Source organism: Siphateles boraxobius, unplaced genomic scaffold (assembly GCF_051911475.1).
Source record: "Siphateles boraxobius isolate OS27281-9 unplaced genomic scaffold, OSU_SipBor_1 48, whole genome shotgun sequence".
Lineage (NCBI taxonomy): Eukaryota > Metazoa > Chordata > Actinopteri > Cypriniformes > Leuciscidae > Siphateles > Siphateles boraxobius.
In genome coordinates, this window is record NW_027509119.1 from 6,942,283 (window position 1) to 6,966,870 (window position 24,588).

The 24,588-nt window shown below is 48.1% G+C and overlaps 1 protein-coding gene across 2 annotated transcripts in view; it reads left to right on the forward strand.

Moving 5' to 3' along the window:
* The window catches only part of cpne7 (copine VII), a 72,145-nt gene that overhangs the window by 38,544 nt on the left and 9,013 nt on the right, over positions 1–24,588 (forward strand). For both annotated transcript variants that reach the window (XM_077201824.1, XM_077201822.1), the window contains exons 12-14: positions 8,057–8,111; positions 16,066–16,117; positions 18,340–18,473. In XM_077201824.1, the coding sequence (XP_077057939.1) occupies positions 8,057–8,111; positions 16,066–16,117; positions 18,340–18,473 (241 nt within the window). The remainder of the gene's footprint in view (positions 1–8,056; positions 8,112–16,065; positions 16,118–18,339; positions 18,474–24,588) is intronic.

The following is a 24,588-nucleotide window of genomic DNA, read 5'->3' on the forward strand; positions in this document are numbered from 1 at the left end:
AAGCATTTCATTCGGGGCCCCAGGGAGGACAGATGTCGATCGCTACATCGGAGAGAGGGCTGTTATACTCTGAAAATGATGCTGAGTTCCTACTATAATGTCGTGTTCTCGTGCTGAAGATTCAGACTTAACAGCCACACTTTCCTGGGCTGTTCTAAAGCGCCTGGATGTGTGTGAAGAATTTTGGCAGTATGGAAGCGTTTTGGTGCCAATATGGCAAGCCAAACATGCCTAAATCTGCAGAAGTTTTTCCTCTCTCACTACCACTGCACGTGCGTAGTTCTAACTCGGGGTTGAGCTGTGCTTAGTGACTGACCGTGATTAGTCACAGCGCTGGCCCTCGGTTAGACGATGTCCACACTGGTGGTCCAGAAGCACCTCAAAACCAGCCCGCTCGGAGTTTGTTTTTCCCAAGGGAAGGGAAGCAACCCTGAGAGGAGCGACCCAGAGTATGTGACGATCTGCTCTTTGGGAGTGCGTGTCATCACCACTCCTTCCCCCGGGGGAGGGCCGGGTGGAGAATTTAGTTTCTGTTCCGCCGCTGGTTATCCAGTAATCAGCGGTACCCAAAGTTTGAGCAGTCCACTTCCTCTGAGTCGTTCACGGGCCCCAGCGCTCAGATGGCAGTGAGGGCTACGGCCTTGTCACTCTCATCTCTCGCTGGGTGAGGGGATACCAGGACTCGATGCCCCCGGGCCTCGTCCCTCGTTTCCCCTCACGGTCGAGACTGGCAGTATAATAAGACCAGTTTCCTCCGTCCGAGAGGGTCAGAATGGCAGTGCGTGCCGCCCCCGAGCTGCACCACTCCCGTTCCCCTCTCCCCAGCTTGCAGATAGCAGTGACGCAGCCTCAGCTGCGTCGCTCCGGTCTGCAGCTGTGCCCGGAGGCGCAGAGACCAGCATACGAGGAGTCAGGGCCTCGTTCCTCGTCTCTCCCCCTCCCCTCGCCACCGGGCAGTCCGCAGCAGAACGCCCACGAGCCTTCTCTGCCGTCTGCCCCTCGGTGGAAGCAGGTTGGTGTCAGGCGCACCCAGACCCCCGCTCTCGGTCGCTACAACGCCACCAGAGCCGGGTCCCTGTCTTCCACCTCGCTGCCCCTCCGCGGGTACGCCGGTGGTTCGGGTGGGTTCACTGGGACGGTATCTGGAAGCCTGGCTAGAAGCGCTTCCGGGTCCGTCCCGATGGCTCATCCGCACCATCCGGTTCGGCTATGCAATTCAGTTTGCACGCCGGCCTCCCAAGTTCAGGGGCGTCCACTTTACCCATGTGCGGTCGGTGGACGCCCCTGTCTTGCGGAAAGAGATCGATGTCCTGCTGGCGAAGGACGCGATCGAGCCGGTCCCTCCTGCCGAGATGAGGTCCGGGTTTTACAGCCCCTACTTCATTGTACCCAAGAAAGGCGGTGGGTTACGGCCAATCCTGGACCTGCGGGTCTTGAATCGGGCCCTGCACAAACTCCCGTTCAAGATGCTCACGCAGAAGCGCATTTTCGAATGCATCCGTCCCCAGGATTGGTTTGCAGCGATCGACCTGAAGGACGCGTACTTTCACGTCTCGATTCTCCTTCGACACAGACCATTTCTTCGGTTTGCTTTCGAGGGTCGGGCGTATCAGTACAAAGTCCTACCCTTCGGGCTGGCCCTGTCACCCCGCGTCTTCACGAAAGTCGCGGAGGCGGCCTTTGTTCCCATGAGAGAACAAGGCGTTCGCATCCTCAACTACCTCGACGACTGGCTCATTTTAGCTCACTCGCGAGATGTGTTGTGCGATCACAGGGACATGGTGCTTCGGCACCTCAGCCGGTTGGGTCTTCAGGTCAACTGGGACAAGAGCAAACTCTGCCCCGTGCAGAGGATCTCTTATCTCGGTATGGAGCTGGACTCGGTCGCCCGGACTGCGCGCCTCACGGAGGAACGCGTCCAGTCAGTGCTCACCTGCCTCAGGTCTTTTCGAGGCAGGACAGCGGTTCCACTGAAACAATTTCAGAGGCTCCTGGGGCATATGGCAGCCGCAGCCGCAGTAACGCCGCTCGGCCTGTTACATATGAGACCGCTTCAGCGCTGGCTTCACGATCGAGTCCCGAGGTGGGCGTGGCACAGCGGCACGTTCCGGGTCAAAGTGACCCCGCACTGTCGCCAAACCTTCTCCCCGTGGTCGGATCCTGCGTTTCTACGGGCCGGAGTGCCCTTAGTCCAGGTTTCCAGGCATGCTGTGGTTTTCACAGATGCCTCTGCCACCGGATGGGGGGCCACGTACAACGGGCATGCAGTTTCAGGTCTGTGGACGGGGCCTCAACTGCATTGGCATATCAACTGCCTAGAGTTGCAAGCAGTACGCTTAGCCTTGCGTCGCCTCAAAGGGGTTCTCAGACACAAGCACGTACTGGTCCGTACGGACAGCACTGCGACCGTTGCGTACATCAACCATCAAGGTGGTCTACGCTCCTGTCGTATGTCGCGACTCGCCTCCCACCTCCTCCTATGGAGTCAGAAGCATCTGAGGTCGCTTCGTGCCATTCACATTCCAGGGGAGCTCAACCGTGTGGCAGACGAGCTCTCACGGCTGCCTCCCCTGCCAGGAGAATGGCGACTCCATCCCCAGTCGGTCCAGCTGATTTGGAGTGTCTTCGGAGTCGCACAGGTAGACCTGTTTGCCTCTCCGGACACGACCCATTGCCAGTGGTTTTATTCCCTGTCCGAGGGGACCCTCGGCACGGACGCCCTGGCTCACAGCTGGCCCCGGGACCTGCGCAAGTATGCGTTTCCCCCAGTGAGCCTTCTTGCACAGACTCTGTGCAAGGTCAGGGAGGACGAGCAGCAGGTCCTTCTTGTGGCGCCGTATTGGCCCACCAGGACTTGGTTCACCGAATTCATGCTCCTCGCGACAGCCCCTCCTTGGCCGATTCCTCTGAGGAAGGACCTTCTTTCTCAGAGACGGGGCACTCTATGGCACCCGCGTCCAGACCTCTGGAAACTCCATGTCTGGTCCCTGGATGGGACGCGGAGGTTCTAGGTGGTCTGCCACAGGCAGTGGTAGACACCATCACTTCCGCTAGAGCCCCCTCTACGAGGCGCCTCTATGCGTTGAAGTGGAACCTGTTCGTCGTTTGGTGTTTCTCCCGTCAGGAGGACCCCCGAACTTGCCCGATCGGAGTCGTGCTTTCCTTCCTGCAAGATGGGTTGGAGCGAAGGCTGTCTCCCTCCACCCTCAAAGTGTATGTCGCCGCAATAGCCGCGCATCACGATGCACTGGAAGGTAAGTCCTTGGGGAAGCACGACCTGGTCATCAGATTCCTTAAGGGTGCCAGGAGGTTAAATCCACCTCGTGTTTTGCACTCGGTACCCTCTTGGGACCTTGCTCTGGTACTTAGAGCTCTTCAAAGTCCTCCCTTTGAGCCTTTGCTGACGGTAGAGCTTAATATCCTGTCCATTAAGACAGCGCTCCTGTTGGCATTGGCCTCTTTCAAGAGGGTCGGGGATCTGCAGGCTTTTTCGGTCGACGAATCGTGCCTAGAGTTCGGGCCAGGCCTTTCTCACGTTGTGTTGAGACCCCGGCTCGGATATGTGCCCAAGGTTCCTACCACTCCCTTCGTGGACCAGGTAGTGAACCTGCAAGCGCTGCCCCAGGAGGAGGCAGACCCAGCCCTAGCTTTTCTCTGTCCTGTCCGCACCCTGCGGGTTTATATTGACAGAACGCAAAGCTTCAGAACCTCAGATCAGCTCTTTGTCTGTTACGGAGGCCGGCAGAAGGGGAAGGCCGTCTCCAAGCAGAGGTTAGCCCACTGGTTAGTGGATGCTATCACCCGAGCATATGAGTCTCTGGGTGAGCCTTGTCCTCCCAGGTTGCGCGCTCACTCCTCTAGAGGTGCTGCCGCTTCCTGGGCTTTGGCTCAAGGCGCCTCGCTGACAGACATCTGTAGAGCTGCGGGCTGGGCGACACCGAACACGTTCGCTAGGTTCTATAGCCTTCGTGTGGAACCTGTTTCCTCCCGAGTTCTGGCTACGGCCAGTGGGTCGAGGGAATAAGTTGTGTCGGCTTGCTACGCCACTCCGCCTCGAACAGCGGATACGTGCTTTCTTGCTCCGTATGGCGCCCTACGTTGGTGAGCCTCGTGAGTTCCTCCTTCACCCCTCCGGTGCTGGGCGTGGCGGACCGCCCGGCGCCAGGTCTGCTACCTCTAGTGAGGAGTTGTTAGTAGACTGGGTGCTCCAGTGATCTCTACTGTGAACCATCATGCCACGTGCAGTTTAGCCGTGTCTTCCCCTTGACGGACTCGTTCGTCATCCCTGTTGAGTGCGCTCCCATTTCCCTTGGATTGGGACCACCTCAGGGACTGCCATATGTTTCACTACCCCATTGGGCTAGTACATATGTGTATTCCTGGTCAGTCAGGCTGGGCCTTCCGCAGCTTTCCCCCTCTCTTGGGGAACGCTTTCCCAGTGTTATCCAATGTCCACTGTGCGGGTCTTGCGGAACAGCAGTGTGGTTCCCGTGCTAGCTCCCGCAACTTATTTCAAGAAACTGCTGCAGGGTAGCTTAGCCGGGCGCTGGAAGGGGCCAGCACCATGGCGCTTTATTAGGGATCCCAATTCGTCAGGGAACTCCCCCGACGACACGTCGGAGTTCCCAGGACGAAAGGGAACGTCTCGGTTACGTATGTAACCCTCGTTCCCTGAGTACAGGGAACGGAGACGTGTCGTCCCTTCGCCATGTCGCTGTACCTTCGCGGAGGACTGGACACTGTTCGGCTCCTCAGCGAAAAGCATTGCGCAATGTTTACTTCCGCCTTTTATACCCGCGCTGGTAGGCGGGTCGCGGAATGCAAATCTTGCATGCCAATTTTCATTGGCTCGTTTTAATTCACTCGAAGGCAATTGGTCTCCCTAGCGTGATCCCAATTCGTCAGGGAACTCCCCCGACGACACGTCTCCGTTCCCTGTACTCAGGGAACGAGGGTTACATACGTAACCGAGACGATTGATTAGAGATGCATCAGTAAAAGCGAGAAAGATGGCATTAAATACAGCATTTTACATTACAGTATGTATGACATGTGATACTGTAAACAGATTACCATGGTAGAGACTGCCACATTACTGTAACTCAACCTTCATCTGTAAAGGTCCACTACAGTATAGATTCAGTCAAATTGTATAGAGTGAAATCATTTACTGTATTACCAGCAAACTCTGTTCTAGCACAGATCCTCATGGCTGTGTCATACTTCATCACAGCTTTTGATAACTCACTGCCGACACTATTACAAGCATTATGGATTCAATTACATAAGTTAGGTAATGCACATGTATGTTGTAATGTGGCAACTGTATTACTGTAGTTATTTCAGCAACAAGGGTGATTTGAAACATGTGTCTTGCATTGTTTGCTGTTGAATGAACTGATTGTTAAAAGTACTAAATTGAAAGAAGATCATACTGTTGTGTTTCTGTGATTACACCAAACGTTTTCATTACATATTACTATAATCTTGTGTTTGAAACAATGATTATGTGGACTGAAAAGTGTATAACTGTAATGAAAGCATGGGACCATGTTTTGAAAGAATGACTAGCGGTGTTACGAGTGTGATCAGTTTGGATTTTTGTACTAAGAGTTTTGAAAATGTACACCTTACTTGTGAAAATAGTACTAAAGCGAATAAAAAAAAACTGTAATGTACTTTAGTTATCTGGAAATAGTGTTCAACTGAAGATATACTTAGGTATATTTGAGTGTGCTAAAGTGGAACAATTGCAAGTATACTTCACGCAAGGGCGTATGTTTGGTTTTTAGATTGGTGGGGACATTCCCAGAAGCTGCGGAATCAGGAAATTAATAGGATTAATAGGATAATATTAAGGTTTTTAGTCTACATTGACCTTAACAATACGTTAATGCATTCTGTAATGTTATGGTAACTATTGAAGACAAGAAGGGAGTTTAACAGAGACTTAACTTTACTCCGTTCATAGGCAATGCAACAGTGCAATACGGTCTTGTTCCTTGCTTTTTGAAGAAGGCAAACACATGTCTGCATCTGTTATTAAAGGGATAGTTAAGGGCATAGTTCACCCAAAAATGAAAATTCTGTCTCTCCCACAAGTTGTTTCAAACCCTTATGAATTTCCTTCTTCTGCTGAACACAAAGGAAGATGTTGGTAACCAGACAGTTGCTTGACTCCATTGACTTCCATTGTAAGAAAAAAAATACTATGGAAGTCAATGGGGCCCATCAACTGTCTAATTACCAATATTCTTCAAAATAACTTCATTTGTGGTCAGCAGAAGAAATTTACTGGTTTGAAACAGCTTAATGATGACAGAATTTTCATTTTTTAAGGAAAATATCCCATTTACAGAAATGAACTTTTGGCATATTTGTTTCACATCATTACTGTTTGTCCTGTTGGACATGACAGCAACCTGTGCCATTGTTCTGAGCCATGTTTTCAGTGTCCTAAGAGCAATGAAATTTATTTCAGCCTCAGCTGATGAGACTGGGATGACAAGGGTTTCAACCTGATCAAACCTGTTTTCATGTTTAATGTGGACTTTCCATAGTCATGATGATTTTTATAGCTACTGTACAAACTTTGTATTCTATCCACCTGCACTAACCCTATCACAGATAACTTTCTGCATTTTCTAAAAACGTCACTTAGTATGATTTATAAGATATTAAAAAAAAAAAAAAAAATCCCCACAAGGTTTTTGGAAATTGCCATATTTGTGGGGACATTTTGTCTTTGTCTCTACAAAAATGGCAATATACAAAAATCTTGGCATTGTGGGTATTTTCTTTCTTTTCTTTTTTGGAAAACGGCTTATAAATCATATTAAGTGATGTTTTTATTAAGTTTCAGTGCTCTTTGCGCACACACACACACACACACACACACACACTAACGGCTATGTTTGCCACTTTTCCCGCGATAGTCATAAATTATATACTGTAGATTAATCCCTTATTTTACCGCATTTAGGTTTCCATCGGATGAGCTTTGCCGCTTCGCACAACCAAATGTAGCTACAGCCTCTAACAAGTTAGAAAGAAAACACACAGCCAATCAGTTTAGCGATGTGTGTTAAGGAGGCGGGACCTGTTCCAGGATTTGCGCATTTTTCTCAGAACGCTCTTGTAAGAGATTTTAATCTAAATGAGATGTTTCCTGGTTAAATAAAAGAAGAAATACATAAAAACCCACCAGACCCAACCAGGCAACAGTGGTTATAGGCCCTATATAAATATATTTAAATTTTTGATCGAAATTATTGCTAGGGACAAATCAGTGTCACTGGATATTGGTAGGGACACGTCCCTAGCGTCCCTACTAAATTCTACGCCCCTGACAGGTACACGTTAAATATCTTGCATTTAAAGACTGATATTATACAGTACAGAGATCATACTCAAATTGCAATTCTGAATCCTGTTTGCAATGAATGCCAGCTATGAATAAAAGTTTTGTGCGCTCACATTTTTAAATATTTTTTTAAATTCGCCTAGAGAATAAATGAAATTGTTGCATACTCCACAGACTTGGCTCAACTGGGATTCATTCAGCTCAGGTGTCATTGATTGTCCAACATGAGTGGTGACAGCTATCAGAACGATGCTACCTCATCTAGCTTTCATTAGCGAGTGAAAGACTAGCTGTGTGCCTGGGGTGGTCTTGTTCCTCATGTCTCCGCTATGTGGTTGCCTTCTCAAGACACCCTTCCTCACTTCATGTTGAGTGACCAGCTGTGAATCTGCTGTCCTGCTGAGTCTGTGTCTTCCCCTCTCACTCTCTCGTTCATTCCTTCAACACGATGATCTTACACACACCTCTGCCTATAGCAGTACACCATGTTCACCCGAGTGCCGTATTGATATTTGAACCTTGTTAAGCTAGTGAGTTATTTCTCAATATTAAGCATTGTGTGTGATTATGTGGGTTTTGATGAATAAAATATTTCAGAAAGGACCTAAGAGTTGCACGTATTTAGAATGTGTTGTTTAACTCGTTTATTATTTGCTGTTTTATTTACTAATGAATGTTTTTATCTGATCACAGTGACAAACGATTCTCTGCTTTGGGCTTTGGGGCAAGAATTCCACCTAATTATGAGGTAAAAAGACATTTTTTTTTGTTTATTGTATATATTATGTGGTCCCTTCTGAAAAAGAAGTGCACTTAATTGTATTGATTGTGCACTTATAGTGTACTTCTTCAAATCTGGAAAGTATATTTTGAAAGACAAAAACCCCTGTACTTTGCAGACAATATAACGTTAATGCTTAAAGACCATATGCTTTCTTGACCATGGTAGGTTTATTTTACAATGTCCTTATACGTGTTTAATGTACTATAGTAATAACAGTATATTATGCATAATTACAAGAAACTAAATTACAAATACCACTTGTTAAAAGTACACTTTATCATACTTTAAAAAATAGTAATTATAGAAGTGATATACTTTAAAAGATACTTACATGTGAATTGAATATAATGTATTTTGGAGACTTAACTGCAATTAAATAAAAATGTATTATGGTCTTAATGACATTAAATGCTTAAGAGTGCTTTTTTAAAACACTTAAGTAGAACTGAAGTACATCTAAAAATGTAATTTCGTAATTATTTTTGTATATTTGGTTAAAATGCTGAAAACTGAAAGAATTTATGGTAAACTAAAATATACTTTGATGTCATTTCTATTGAAAATTGTATGTCATGTATTTAAATATATTTGTAATTTGCAATTTTGGTAACACTTTATTTTAAGGTGACGTAGTTACACGTTACTACATGTAGTTATATAGTAATAACAGTAAGTTATGCATAATTACAAGTAACAAACCATAAACCAAACCCTAAACCTAACTCTGTAGGAAGTACATGTAGTTAAAGTCAGTACATATTTAAGCAAGTACAATGTAACGTCCTGGTTGCGTATGCAACCCACCGTTCCCTGAAGGAGGGAACGGAGGACGTAGTCGACGCGACTGAAATGGGATCACGCTAGGGAGCCTATCATCTTCGAGTACTATTGAACGAGCCAATGTAATTGGCGTGCGTGATTCGCATCACACACTCCGCCCCCGCGGCGCGGGTATAAATACGGAAGTGGATGCACGCACTAGTTGCTTTTCGCTGAGGAGCCGAGAGTAACCCGGGGTCAGCGGTGGTCCAGCGGTAGTGGCAAGGGGACTACGTCCTCCGTTCCCTCCTTCAGGGAACGGTGGGTTGCATACGCAACCAGGACGTTCCCTTTCAGTCGATAACGTCGGACGTAGTCGACGCGACTGAAATGGGATCAACCATTGAACACGCCACTAACGCTGCCACCTTCCAGTGCCTAAACCAAAGCCTCCTGATGCCCCCGTAAACTTAACGCGGGGAAGGACAGGGCTTAGGCCAGGGAAGTCACTGCTGTTCCTACAGGACCACTGGGAAAGCGTTCCCCGTACGTTGGAAGGAAGGGACGCTGCGGAAGCCACATCCAACCCGAGGGAGGAAATGTGGAGAATACACATATGAACTGGGCGGAAACCGGGCAGTCTAACATATGGAATGTCACTGGGGTGGCTCCAGCCTAAGACGGGGGGAGACACACCGGACAGTGACGGCAGAGAGACTCTGCCGAGGGAAGACACGGGCTCACCGCAGGGAGCCGTATTGTGGAAGAATACACACATGGGGTCACCGAAGGGACCGCAACATATGGACCCAGCCTAACACAGGTTCCACACTGCTTACGAGTGGTAGGCCTAACACCAGACGTTCCGCACGTCCGACGTCGGAGGGGTGTGGAGGAACTCAACAGGGTTCAATTTTAAGGGAACTCAACTGGAGTAGAAAGGCGCACGTATCCAGTCCATAGGAGGGGAATGGCGCAGCAAGCCGACACTTGAACCGGGCTCACGGTGAAACTGGCTTCATGAGAAGGGAGCCCATGGGAAGCAGCGGTTCAACTAGGTGTCGTCCAGCCCCCAACTCTAGAATCTGTTTAGCAAAGTATATCGTCAACGCCCAGGCGGAGCACTTTACACTCATCATAGAGGAGCTCAACACCTAAGTGGACATGTTGCATCTCGGATCTTTGCCGAAATGAAGGCAAGCACTAAGTGCAACTTTGCATGGAAACAGCCTTCCCTCTCTGCTGAATTCCAACAGATATTTGAAGAGCTGGTCTGAGGTCTATGACTTGCATTCTGTACACCACCAAGCGAACGGACAGAGAAGCCAGGGCTGGATCTGCCTCCTCCAGGGCAGCGCTTGCAGGCTCACCACCTGCTCCTACTACGGGAGAGGTAGGAACCTTGGGCACAATCCGAGCCGGGGTCTCAGCTTGTGAGAGTTAGCCGGCCCAGACTCCAGGCACAATACGTTGACCGAAAGCGAGCAAGTCCCTACCCTCTAGTAGAGCCCACGCGAGCAGGAGAACTGATATAACAGAATTTTTAACTCACTACCTGCAGTGGCTCAGGGGCGGTCTCTGCAGTGCAGTCGCACCAGGGACAAGGCCCAAGAGGATAAAGAGGGACACAAGGATTTACAAGACCTTGCTCCTCAGGAACCTGACGATCAGAACGTGCTTCTGCATACTTCTGCAACACGTTGAGCGTCGTTTAAACACCGAGGCAACATCATTTTGAGGGTGATTTAGGAAAACAGCCTACTGCAACCCATTTTGCAGGAAAGAGAGCACTGAAGTGATCGAAAGCTTTCAGGATCTCCTCAGGGGAGAAGACGCACTCAACGACTAGGTTCCACTTCTAAAGGCGTAAGCACGCTACCCAATTCTAGGGGGTGCTCGCAGAAGTGATGGTAACTATCACATGTTCTTGTGATAGCCACCTGAACCTCCGCGTTCAGATGTAAGACCGCCCGGAATCTCCGGGGGAAGAACGCGTGTGCCATCGAGCCCCGTCCCCGAAAGAGTTTCCAGGGGAAGTCAGGAAGGCTGTTGAAGGGAACCAGGTCTAGTTGGGCCAATAAGGGGCAACTATGAAGACCTGTTCCTCTCCTGACATGGCACGTAGGTGCAAGTGACGGGCGCAAAAGACAGGAGCATTGCTCAACACAACATGTGAAGATCACTGAGCTTCAGGAGCATTCCTGCTCAACACCTGAGTGTGATAAACTCACCGAGCTTCAGGAGCATTTCTGCTCAACACTTGAGTACGAAGAACCTCACTGAGCGACAGGAGCATTTCTGCTCAGCACTTGAGTGTGACAAGTTCACTGAGCTTCAGGAGCATTACTGCTCAACACCTGAGTGTGATAAACTCACTGAGCTTCAGGAGCATTTCTGCTCAACACTTGAGTGCGAGGAACTTCACTGAGCACCAGGAGCATTTCTGCTCAGCACTGCGTGTGATGAATTCACTGAGCTACCTGTGATGGACTCACTGAGCTACAGGAGCATTGCTGCTCAACACCAGAGTGCGATGAACTTCACTGAGTTTCAGGAGCAAATCTGCTCAACATGAAGAGTGATGATTTCACTGACTTGCAGGCGCAAGGCGACCATGAGTCGCAGTCACTTTTAGAAGGCTCACTGGGGTTAAACGCATTTCTGCGGGCCCCTGGGGCCGCTGAGTCCCAGTGTTTGTCCAAGGGTAGTCCGCTCGGTTTACCCAAACACTGGCGGAAAAATAAAACCGGGGGGGCAACTGAGCGGCCCCGGAATGGTCATGACCCAGCCGGACCCAGGGGATGGAGTCTCCACTTGCCCTGGCTATAACTGTCGTGAGGCTCGATGGCGGCACGATTGAGTAAGCGGGAGGAGTGGAATAAGGCGCCCTCAGAAGCGTCTGACTCCAAGGAGGAGGTGACGGGTGAGTTTGTGACATGCAAGGGAAGCTTGCGCAACGGTCGCAATGTCTAACAACTCGAGGCACGAATGCCCGTGTAGTCGGGGGTCGCCCAGGCCCCCGTTAAAACACGCCCTTTGTACATGGCCGCTCTGTTGAAGAGGGTTTGGCAGCAGACCGGGATGAACTATAGTCACACAGGGTGAGCTGCTCTGCCACGGTCACCTCGGGACTCGATCGTGAAGCTAGCGCTGAAGCGGTCACATATGGAGGGAGCCAAAGGCTGCGACTACCATATACCCCAGGAGCCTCTGAAAGTTCTTTCAGTGGGACCCTTTCTCACTTCAACACCAGCTGAACACATTCTCATTGGAGAGACATGTTGGACCGAGTACCTCTCCAAAACTAGAAAAGAGATACTCAGCCCGTGGGCGAGATTACTCTCTTCCAGTTGACCTGAAGACCCAACGGGCTCTGGAGCACTCGAGGGGAAGGACACTGTACTGATACTCCACCCTTAGACGCAACACACAGGATGGCCTGCGGTGCGGGAGGTAGAGATCTGAAGCACATGTCTTTCAGGTCAAAGCTGCAGACCAATCTTGGGCCAAGATGGTCACGACCCACCACCTAGTAGCACGAAGAACGAGTTTACAACTGGCCTTCGTACCGGCTGGAGGAGCGGCTATATCAAATCCTTCGCCAGCAGGATAAGATAAGCACGCACAAGTCAGGAGCACTGCTCAACACTCGGTGTGATGAATATCACTGAATTTTCAAGAGCACGTCTGCTCAACACCTAATGTGATGACTATCACTGATTTGAGCGGGGTAGCCGAGCCTGAGGTGGGGCAGCAAAGTAGAGAGAGTGGTGTTAGTGTGCTGTGCAACACTTACCTGTCTCCACAAGCGGCAGGGGGGGCGTGAGAAGGCGGATGACCGGGTCCTCGAACGCACCAAGCTGCCTGCTGGCGACCAAGGGGGAGCTGAGGGGTGTAAGGCTATACAGGGTCACACCCGCCAGACTGGCCCTCTTGGGACCCAGGAACAGATGAAATTGCTCTCTCTTTGAAGTGTGGGTACCGCTTGCTCCGCTTTTTTTTTTTTTTTTTTAGGGAGCCAGCGGCGGAACAGACACACACACAAACAAAGGCTCCACCCGGCCCTCACCCGGGGGGAGGGAGTGATCGTGCCACTCCAAGAGCATCTCATCCATTCCTGGGCGGCCCGCTCCGGAATGCTTTCGCTGTCGCTTGCCACCTGGCTTGGCAGCCCCTGGAGCGGGCTGGGCGTCTCTACTGCGGCCGGCTCCCTGCTGAGGCCTGGGTGGAGGCTGCTGCGGAGGCCCAGCAGGAGCGGCGGCCGGAGAACGCCCACGGCGACGAGCAGGCGGAGGAGCTGCCACCGGCGGCGGGTGGAGGCAGCAGCTGGCCACCGGGGCAGGATGTGCCGGATGACCTCCGTCTGCGCTTGAGCGGCAGAGAACTGTTTGATGCAGTTCTCCACCGCGTCGCCGACCAGCCCAACCTGGGAAATTGGGGAGACCAGGAACCGAACCTTGTCCGCATCCGCCATACCAACCAGGCTGAGCCAACGAAGGCGCTACTGGACCACCAAGGTGGACATCGCCAGACCGATCACGCACGCTACGACACCCGTACCCCGGAGGGTGAGGTCGGATGCAGTGCGGTGCTCACCTATGAGCGCACGGTCTGGATTACCCTCGTGCATGCCATGGGTGCCCTAGCCTGCAGCAACGCCATGGCACGCAAGAGGAAGGGGCTTGCCCACAGGCTTTGTAAGCTCTGCCCGTCGGAACGGACGAAACTCACAGGCCTTAGGGGGGAGACGAGGATCCCCCCAAAAGGCAGCGGCCGCCGGACACAGGTGCACCTGTGTCGACAGACCGCTCCAATGGAGGGACACCTCGCAACCCTTCACCGTTCCTCCATCAAGGGTAATGAGGGGGAAAAGCTATTCAGGCAGTTTCTGGCAGAGAAAGATGCTGTTCACCACCTGATAAGCTCTCCATGCATTTCGGGAAAGAAAGGCACTGGGGCGGCGAGCTGAGAACCAGCTCGGCCCGCCCCAAGATACCAAACTCCAGATTCCAACCGAGACTGAACGGGACACGGTGGAGGTTCCACTCGAGCCCGGCAGCCTCGGCGGCCCGTTTCAGCATAGCTGATAATTCTGGATCCGGCTCGGGCAACATTGAACTCCCGGAGGGAGACAATGCAGCCGAGTCATCATCTCCAGAAGTCAGCTCACCCTCTGATGCTGCAATCGGCGTCCTGTCCTCCAGGGGAGCCCCGAGTGAAACCGCTGGCCCACCCATTACAGATGGACCAGCAGACAACACAGGAGGCTCCAGTGGTTGCAGTGGAAGGGAGGAGTGAGGAGCCCACAGGGAATGGTTACCGGGCGGGACATCCAACACTATCCTCCGGTCACCCATCCCACACAGCACCCGAGGGTGGGGCATGGTAATGGGGACTCGCTCTCCGCGAACGAAGGCGAGTCTCGCCCTCAACACTGCGACAGTCATGTTCCCACAGTGAAAACATGAGCTGTCCACAAAAGCTGTCTCAGCGTGCTGTAAGCCAAACACGTGACACAACAGTTGTGACCATCAGAGAGAGACAGGGAACGACCGCACCCAGAAACGCACGGGCGGAATGACATCTTGAAAAAGACGCAAACGCACCCGTGTTGCTCTTTCAGAAAATAGGACCGTCACCAGTGCCGGAGCACACAGGGAAATGACCGCGGCAACACTGAACAGAGAACTGAAACAGTGAAGCACTCACTTTTCCGCCCTCTAACCAGCCATCAACACACACAAACATTTAGAAATTTGTTGCTGTTAAAACAGCAGTTGAGAGCTCAAAGCTCGCGATCACCGCTGCACTCGCGCTGTAGAACACCAGCACTGGGAGAGTCTTCCTGAAGAACACCGACACACTCGCTCGTTGTAGACAACAGCACTCTCAGAGACATCAAACGATCGGCTCCGAAGCGAAAGGCAACTAGTGCGTGCATCCACTTCCGTATTTATACCCGCGCCGCGGGGGCGGAGTGTGTGATGCGAATCACGCACGCCAATTACATTGGCTCGTTCAATAGTACTCGAAGATGATAGGCTCCCTAGCGTGATCCCATTTCAGTCGCGTCGACTACGTCCGACGTTATCGACTGAAAGGGAACTACGTCACCTTAAAATAAAGTTTAACCGCAATTTTTGTACATTTAAAATATAATTACTTTAATGTAATATAAAAGAGCACTCTAGAAATGCACTAAATAATCAAGTCCTTTACTTATTCTTTAGTTTTTTTGTCAACGCATCAAAATAAGTGCACTTCTTTAAAGCATGACAAAAGATTATTAAAACATAATGATTTAAAATGTTTTTAATTTGACATGATCAAAAGTGTACTTAATTGTGTTAAGAAGCATAGTCCATGGCCTTTTATTTCATTAATATTATATTATCTGCAACTGCAGTTTTTGTTATTTCCTTGTACTTTTAAAATTTGAAGTAAACTGCAAGTGCTCGTTCAATACAATTAAGTGCACTTCTTTTTCACAAGGATGGTGTATAATTTATAAATGTGGAAGTATATACCATTATCAGTGTAGGCTGCAGCCTTTATTTCACAAGTTGTAAGTCATAAAGTTATTTTTATTTACAGACTGTCTTTCATGAAATACCAATCTTTACAGCAAAAATGGGTTATTCTCACAGAATAATATAAAATCAGAATAATAACAGTGTGTACAGTCTTCCCCTTGTGTTGAAATTAACTATCACTGGATTTCATTTTATGGTCTGTTTGTTCAGGCAGATTGCAGTCCACTACCTATGAGGTCTATTTCCTTTTCAATGAAATGTAACAATAACGGTTATATTCAGAATGTCTTTGTCAACAAACGAAATTCAATTTCAATGAAATTTGTGCTAAGTACTAGAGGGGTTTCACAGTGGTTGTTGATTACAATGTAAAATCTGTAGGGAGGATGCTATTTTGTTTTAGCATAATCATCATCATCATCATCGGGTCATTTCATGCATAGTGTTGCAGAAAGTATTCTTCTTAGAAACATGCAAATAAGACCAACAAGCACTGCATGATTAATTGCTATCTTTTCACAGCAGAAAAAAACTTTTTTAGCCAGAAACCAGTGTAAAAGCATGCTAAACAAGCTGAAGTTGAATAAACAAAACCTTTCTGTTTGTTTTTCTTCTCCAAACTACAGGTGTCTCATGACTTTGCCATCAATTTCAACCCGGAGGATGATGAATGTGAAGGTAAGAGTGACAGGCACTTTGTATGTTAGTGAGTATCTCAAGGTATCTGAACACAGACACTCTGATTTGATGTTTCTGAAGCTATTGTCACAGTTATAGGAAAAGTTCAATCACAAATCCCCTCATTGACGTTTCAGACTTTATATGAATTTCTTTCTTCTGTGGAACACAAAAGGAGAAATGTTGAGGAATGGCCATTCTTTTCAATAAGGCACTATGAACATTTTATAAAAGTGGTCCCATGTGACTTGTGCATGACTTTCTCCTGAATCCATCTGATGCCATCTTTGTGTAAGGAACAAGAAAATCTTTCCCTCTGCTGTCAACATCCTTTCAAATATTAAGTTCCTTTAAGTCTAAGTAAGTTTGATCTCAGTGTAATAGTGACGCCAATGTGACGTTATCAGTCGTCATTGACATCAGACCTGCGTCATGCACCATACCAATCATGGCATGGTAAATCTGTCAACAGGCATAAGTGTGAATGGAATTGCAGGAAAATCTAGTTTAAAGGTGAAGAATGTAGTTTCTGCAACACTAGTGGCAACTATCGGAATTACAAAAATGTACAACTTAAAACGTAAAACAACCCTTTCGCGCTTCTCCCAACTCAAACATCACAAACCTAGGTGCCTGTGAAGGCATGTCTCAAAAGGTAAAAGTAGGCTACTTTCAGTAAAAGTACATATTAGGAATACTTTTAGCTGTGTTGCTATGTGTCATTAACATTACATACTTCCAAATTTAAAGGATTAGTTCACCTCAAAATGAAAATTTCCTAATAATTTACTCACCCCAATGCCATCCAAGATATCCACGTCTTTCTTTGAAGAGAAATTAAGTTTTTTGAGGAAAACATTTCTGGATTTTTCTTCCAATAATAGACTTCAATGACAACCAACATGAAAGGTCAGGCTCGATGTCTCCGGCGTCGGTGGAAGTTACGCCCCACTCGGTACTTCCGGAGGAGGATAGTTCAAATTGTATTGGTCGCTTTGTAAACAGTAGGGCGGTCCTTCCGCTGGCGCCGACGACATCGAGCGTGACCTTTCAACGTGATGACGTAGTTCCCGGCGCGTTGAAGATCAGCTTAATCGGAACAATTGTAGTTAAAAAGTATATATATATATATAAATATATATATATTTGTATTTTTTTTTAAGTACCCATCGTTTCGCAACAACGACAAGACCCTCCTCCTCAGCTGCGATCATGCACAGTCCGTTGAAGCACTTCAAAGACCTTTGAAACTGCATTGTTTTGGACTTCAAAACGTTGGTTGTCATTGAAGTTCATTATTCGAAGAAAAATCCAGAAATGTTTTCCTCAAAAAACTTAATTTCTCTTCCACTGAGGAAAGAAAGACATGGATATCTTGGATGGCATTGGGGTGAGTAAATTATTAGGAAATTTTCATTTTGAGGTGAACTAATCCTTTAAGCTGCTAACTGTGTTTGGAAGCTGGTAGCTGGTTTCTAGTTAGTCTAGGCTAGTCATGGTAGATGATCTTGGGCCAGCAACAAAGCAGTTGGTCATACCAGCTCAACGTGGTTAAGCTGGTTTTTGGACCAACTAATGTCCAGCTGATGACTGGACTGAACCAACCCAATCTCACGGCAATTCGTACGTATTTTATGAGGTGGCTAATTTGTACGAATGACCTACCCATGACCTCCCCCCTAAAACTACCCATCACGAATTAGCCAATTCATACTCACTCGTACGAATTGGTCGTGAGATAGTGTTGACTGAACCAGCTTCCATGTTCTTCTAGCAGAAATTAGAAAATTTTAGACTTCCTTTAACATCCATTAACATCTCAGACCCCAGTTACTTTCATAATATGGAAAAGAGCGTACATAATATAGCTCAGCATTTTTGCTTTTGTGTTTCACGGAAGAAGAAAAGACATGAGGTTTTGGAACGACATGAGGGTGAGTAAATATGAACTGAATTTTAATTTATGTGTGAAAAATTCCTTTAGCACTCAAAGAGAATATGTGAAGACTGTGTGAAATTTTGGGCTTGCTTCAGTCCATTCACAATTTCTGGAAAAGAAGAAGAGCTCCGACTCAGTCTGTCCACTGATTTGATCCCAAAATCTGTTGCTTCTGCTGCCAATACTTTAGCACTGCTCTCAGAAACCCGCTTAGACCGAGAGAGAAATACAAATAAGCCTCCAGAACAGAAGTGATAGCCGTGTCCCCTCTCTCTCTGATCAGAGATCCAGGGGGTCGTGGAAGCCTACCAAAACTGCCTGCCCAAGATCCAGCTCTACGGTCCCACTAATGTGGCTCCCATCATCAACAGAATAGCTAAACTGGCAGCCGGGAAAGAACCCATCAAAGACGCTTCTGTGAGTATCTTTAAAGTGTCTGTTTATGGTACAGGACTGAAGGTGAAATGCAATAAAAATGAACACTGGAATCACTAAAGGAATCATGCAGTCAGGTAATGTTGAAACACGGCCACGAAAGGGTTGCCATTGGCAATTTGCATGGAGTACTGTAACATTATTGTAAAAATGATTTTTCAAAATTGTAGATAAAACAAAGATTACTAGAGTACGTTTTACAAGAAAACACCAGTCTCTCTACTTCAAAATGTCATGTTTCCTTCAATGCATTACTTGCTGAGTCGTAAATACCTGTGAAATTTATTAGCAATTTCTGAGTGAATTTTGCACCATTTTGTCCCCAGTGAGGTAGTTTAAAAAGTTTATTTTACTGCATCTGTCTGGATGCATGCATCTTCATTATTTGATGAATTACTAGTGCCATAATCTCTCAAATGTACACAAACATCCTTTGAAAATTAAATTACATTAACCACCAGCTTTCTATGGGCAGTAATTAAGGGTGTGGATAACACTTTATTTCACAGTGTCCTTATTACACGTTGCATGTAGTTACTATATTAATATAAATAAAATAAAATACTATAAATTGTGCATAATTGTATGCAACTTACCCTAAGCCAAACCCTACCATATAGTAATTAAATTATTACTCAGTACTTAAATGCATAATTAAACTGTAAAATGGACACCTTAAAATAAATAGGGTGTGCGGTGAATATATTTTCTGTATATTTATCTTCCTTTATCCATGTTCTGATAAAACCAGATGTGGAAAGGGTTTAAACAGTAAACTAAATTTTAACTCTATTTTAGATGCAATTGTTTTTATTGCATATAAAGTACATGCAACATGTCAACTAGCAGTCTGTCAGGAATCAATCAGATTCATTCCCATCCACCACTCAAAGATCACTCTCCCCGGAATACTAACCACTCACACCTGTGCACCATCAATTACCTCATCACCCAGCTCTACAAAACACCCATGCACACTTCAGTCTTTGTCAAGCCTCCAACAGGAATAGACCATAACCCTCTGTCTCCTGAAGTCTCCACGTCAACCTGAAAACCACAACGTAACGTATACTCACCTTTGAAATACTCACCTTTGTATCCTTGTCCCGCTGTTCCCAGAAGTCCTGCCTGGTCCCATGTTCCCCGAGTCCTGGAGATTCGTCTGAGTGTCCCACGTTCCCGCCGAGAACTCCGTGTCCGCTACTGTATCTGAAATAGAAAAGGAGACGTATCAATGAATAGTGTCTGCTCACGCCAAGCTAACTAAAGGAGGATCTGCTCACCTGGAATCCGCTCTGCACGTAGTGATCGTCACCGCTCCTTCACCTGAACCTTGCCAATTCACCTTGTCACTTGAATCATTGTAAATAAACTCACGTTTGAATTCACTTACCTCCGCCTCTGTGCCTGTATCCTGACAGAAGGCTTGACCTACAAAGGAAAAGAAACAGCGCGATGGAGTCTACCCGCCATGGTGATAATCCTGTACAACCTACAACCGCTGTTGTGAATTCCAGTCAGCCGACGCTCAGTACTTCCGCAGGCCCCACTTCTTCTATGGTTTGCTTCGCGAACCCAGCATAACGTCCAGCGCCATTCTCCGGTCGGGCGGAGGATTGCAACGGGTTCCTGCTTCAGTGTTCGCTCGCTTTGGAACAACAGACCCAGTTGTACCCCACAGAAGGATCGAAGATTGCTTTTATAATCCAACAGTTATCCGGGGCTGCTTTAAGATGGGCTGAAACTTTGTGGTTACAGGAATCCACTGTTACCTCGTCGGTACAGGAATTCGTAGACCATTTTAAAGAAGTTTTCGGGCGACCAGTTGATGATTCCTCCACCAGCGACAAACTACTGCAACTGCATCAGGGCAGAAAATCGGTTTCTGAGTATTCATTGGAGTTTCGCACTCTAGCCTCCGCAAGTGGGTGGAACGAGAAGGCGCTCATCTCTGTCTACAGACGTGGTTTGAATCCTGCTCTCCGTCTTCAAATCGCAATATATGATGACAGCCTGGGTGTGGAAAAGTTTATCCAGCAAGCTCTCCGCGTGCACCAACGATCTAAGGGCTGCTAAAGCTTGTGAGTTCTGTCTTTACGACCGATTCGGTGTCAGCCCCATTAACGATATCAGTGATCCTAAAATCCACGACTTTCCATGTTTCTGCCACAGCCATTGTGGACTCCGGGTCGGCAGGAAACTTCATTTCCGGACAGCTCTGTCAAAAACTCCAGCTCAAGAAGTCAGCCACCACCAGACCGTACTCCATCCATGCAGTGACGGGTGAAACCATAAATCAGGGGTATGTCACATCTCAGATCAAACCTGTCATCCTCGGTGTCGAAGACACACACCATGAATTATTTGAACCTTTCATATTAGAGAACAGTCAGACTGATATAATCCTTGGCCGCCCATGGCTTATACGACATCAACCGAATATCAACTGGAAATCTGGTAAAATACTGACTTGGGGTTGTAAATGTGCGTCCAGGACCGCCGAACTCGCGATCACGCCCATCGTTAACATACCCGGCAACATTCCAGTGAACTCAACCTCCGTTGAAAGCCCCACAGAAAGCCTGTCAGTGTCCATCCCTACCTGTTACTCTCTGTTTGCAGATGTGTTCAATCCAGTCAAGGCTGCCAAATTACCACCTCACCGAGCCTGGGACTGTGCCATCGATCTCGTTCCAGGAGAGCCCATCCCTAAGGGACGAATCTACTCCCTGTCTATCCCCGAACAAAGAGCCATGCAACAGTACATTGACGAAGCCTTGAAACAGGATTATATCCGCTCCTCCACATCACCTGCTGCTGCCAGTTTTTTCTTTGTCCCTAAGAAGGATGGCGGACTACGTCCGTGTATCGACTATAGAACCCTGAATCGGATATCCATGTGGTTCAGCTATCCACTCCCGCTGGTTCCTTCCTCTCTGGAACAACTTCGAGAGGCTAAGGTATTCACCAAACTGGATTTGAGAAGCGCATATAATCTCATCCGAATTCGAGAAGGCGACGAATGGAAGACCGCGTTCATCACCCCAGCAGGCCATTACGAATATTTGGTTATGCCATATGGTCTGGTAAACGCTCCTTCCATCTTCCAAAGCTTCATGGATGAAGTCTTCCGAGATTACCTGAATCGGTTCGTAATAATCTACATTGACGACATTCTAATCTATTCCAAGGATCCAGTGGAACATCAACGACATGTCTCCCTAGTACTCCAACGGCTACGTGATTTCTCCCTGTTCCTTAAGGCAGAGAAATGTTCCTTCCACCAAACCTCAGTCGAGTTCCTCGGTTATCAACTCAGTGAAAAAGGAGTAGAGATGGACGATCGCAAGACCAAGGCGATAGCTTCCTGGCCAGCCCCACAGACTGTTAAAGAATTGCAAAGGTTCCTTGGATTTGCCAATTTTTACCGGAGGTTCATTCACCAGTACAGCCTGTTAACTGCCCCTCTAACATCTCTCCTCAAAGGAAAGCCCAAGACACTGCTCTGGACCGGTGAGGCCGATCACGCATTCCAGTCTCTAAAGACAGCGTTCACCACAGCTCCTCTACTCCGACATCCTAATCCTGAGGAAATGTTCATTGTTGAAGTTGATGCCTCCACTACTGGGGTAGGAGCTGTGTTATCCCAGTACTCCAACTCGTCCCCCAAACCTATGCCATGTGCGTTCTTCTCTCACAAGTTATCGCCTGCTGAGGTAAACTATGATATCGGCAATCGGGAACTCCTGGCGGTAAAGCTTGCTCTTGAATAATGGCGACACTGGTTAGAGGGCGCCAAACACCCATTCCTGGTTCTCACTGACCACAAGAATCTCCAGTACTTAAAGGAAGCAAAGCGACTCAATCCACGCCAGGCCAGATGGGCACTCTTCTTTAATCGATTCCATTTCCAGATCTCCTATCGCCCTGGTTCAAAGAACGTCCGAGCGGATGCTCTGTCTCGTCTTAATGCCCCTGAAACTCACCACGAAGAACCCGAGAATATCTTACCAGAAAGGATGTTTGTCAATCCCATTCAGTGGGATTTAAACGAGCAACTGATGGAGTTGTCCCGACACCAGCCCAGTCCCCCAGAGTGCCCAGCCGGAAGATTTACGTACCCGATGAATTTCGTATGTCACTAATCTCCTCAGCACACTCATCCGTTGGGACGGGTCACCCTGGAATAACCAAGACCTGCTCCACCCTCCAGACCCGCTACTGGTGGCCCAACATGCTCCGCGATGTCAAGACCTTCATCCAAGGATGCATCCTGTGCGCTATGAATAAGAATCCCCGACACTTACCCGCTGGAAAGCTCATGCCCCTACCTGTTCCACAAAGACCCTGGTCACACATTGGGGTTGATTTTGTGACTGACCTTCCACCCTCAGAGGAAAACGCCTGTATCCTGGTGGCCATTGATCGCTTTTCTAAAGTGTGCAAGTTGATTCCCCTGAAGAACTTACCCACAGCATTTGTAACCGCAGAACTGTTAATGGAACATGTCTTCCGGAATTTCGGCCTTCCAGAGGACATTGTGTCAGACAGGGGGCCACAATTCATCTCAAAGGTGTGGCGAGCCTTCTTTGCATTAATGAACGTAACCGTAAGTCTAACTTCAGGGTATCACCCACAAGCGAATGGGCAGGCGGAACGTAAAATCCAGGATGTCAGCCGTTTCCTCCGTACCTTCTGCCATGCCAACTAGCATCTCTGGAGCCGCTATCTCGTATGGGCAGAGTATGCTCAAAACTCCCTTCGACAAACCTCCACCAACTTAACCCCGTTCCAATGCATTCTGGGTCACCAACCCCCACTGTTCCCGTGGTCCGGGGAGTCCTCAGATGTCCCTGCAGTCAACGCCTGGTTCCGGAACTGTGAGAGGGTATGGAACCAAGCTCACCATCACCTCCAACAAGCCATAAACCGCCACAGTCACTTCGCAGACGCTCATCGTCGCAACGCCCCCGAATACCAACCTGGCCAACTGGTTTTGCTTTCGACCAAGGATATCCGGCTGAGACTACCTTGTCTCAAACTAAGTCCAAGATACATCGGTCCATTTCCCATAACGAGGCAAATTAATCCAGTTACCTACCAGCTCCGTCTGCCAAACCAGTATCGCATCCACCCCTCATTCCATGTCTCCCTTCTGAAGCCCCATCACTCACCTGTTCCAGTTCCCTCTACTGATCTGGCGCAAGATGAGAATCCTCCGGTACTCCCCATTGAAGCAGAATCCATCTTCGCTCTAAGAAGGATCCTGGACACCCGACGTCAGGGTGGTCAACTCGAGTACCTGGTTGACTGGGAGAATTATGGACCAGAGGAGAGGTGTTGGGTACCTCGTAAGGACGTCCTCGATCCCATGCTACTCACTGACTTCCATGAACAACATCCTGAAAAACCTGCTCCTCGACCTCGAGGTAGACCCCCGCGACGTCGGGGTCCTGGGTCCGCTGGCGCGGACGCTGGAGGAGTGGGTAGTGTCAGGAATCAATCAGATTCATTCCCATCCACCACTCAAAGATCACTCTCCCCGGAATACTAACCACTCACACCTGTGCACCATCAATTACCTCATCACCCAGCTCTACAAAACACCCATGCACACTTCAGTCTTTGTCAAGCCTCCAACAGGAATAGACCATAACCCTCTGTCTCCTGAAGTCTCCACGTCAACCTGAAAACCACCACGTAACGTATACTCACCTTTGAAATACTCACCTTTGTATCCTTGTCCCGCTGTTCCCAGAAGTCCTGCCTGGTCCCATGTTCCCCGAGTCCTGGAGATTCGTCTGAGTGTCCCACGTTCCCGCCGAGATCTCCGTGTCCGCTACTGTATCTGAAATAGAAAAGGAGACGTATCAATGAACAGTGTCTGCTCACGCCAAGCTAACTAAAGGAGGATCTGCTCACCTGGAATCCGCTCTGCACGTAGTGATCGTCACCGCACCTTCACCTGAACCTTGCCAATTCACCTTGTCACTTGAATCATTGTAAATAAACTCACGTTTGAACTCACGTGAATTCAAACTCACGTTTGAATTCACGTTTGAATTACCTCCGCCTCTGTGCCTGTATCCTGACACAG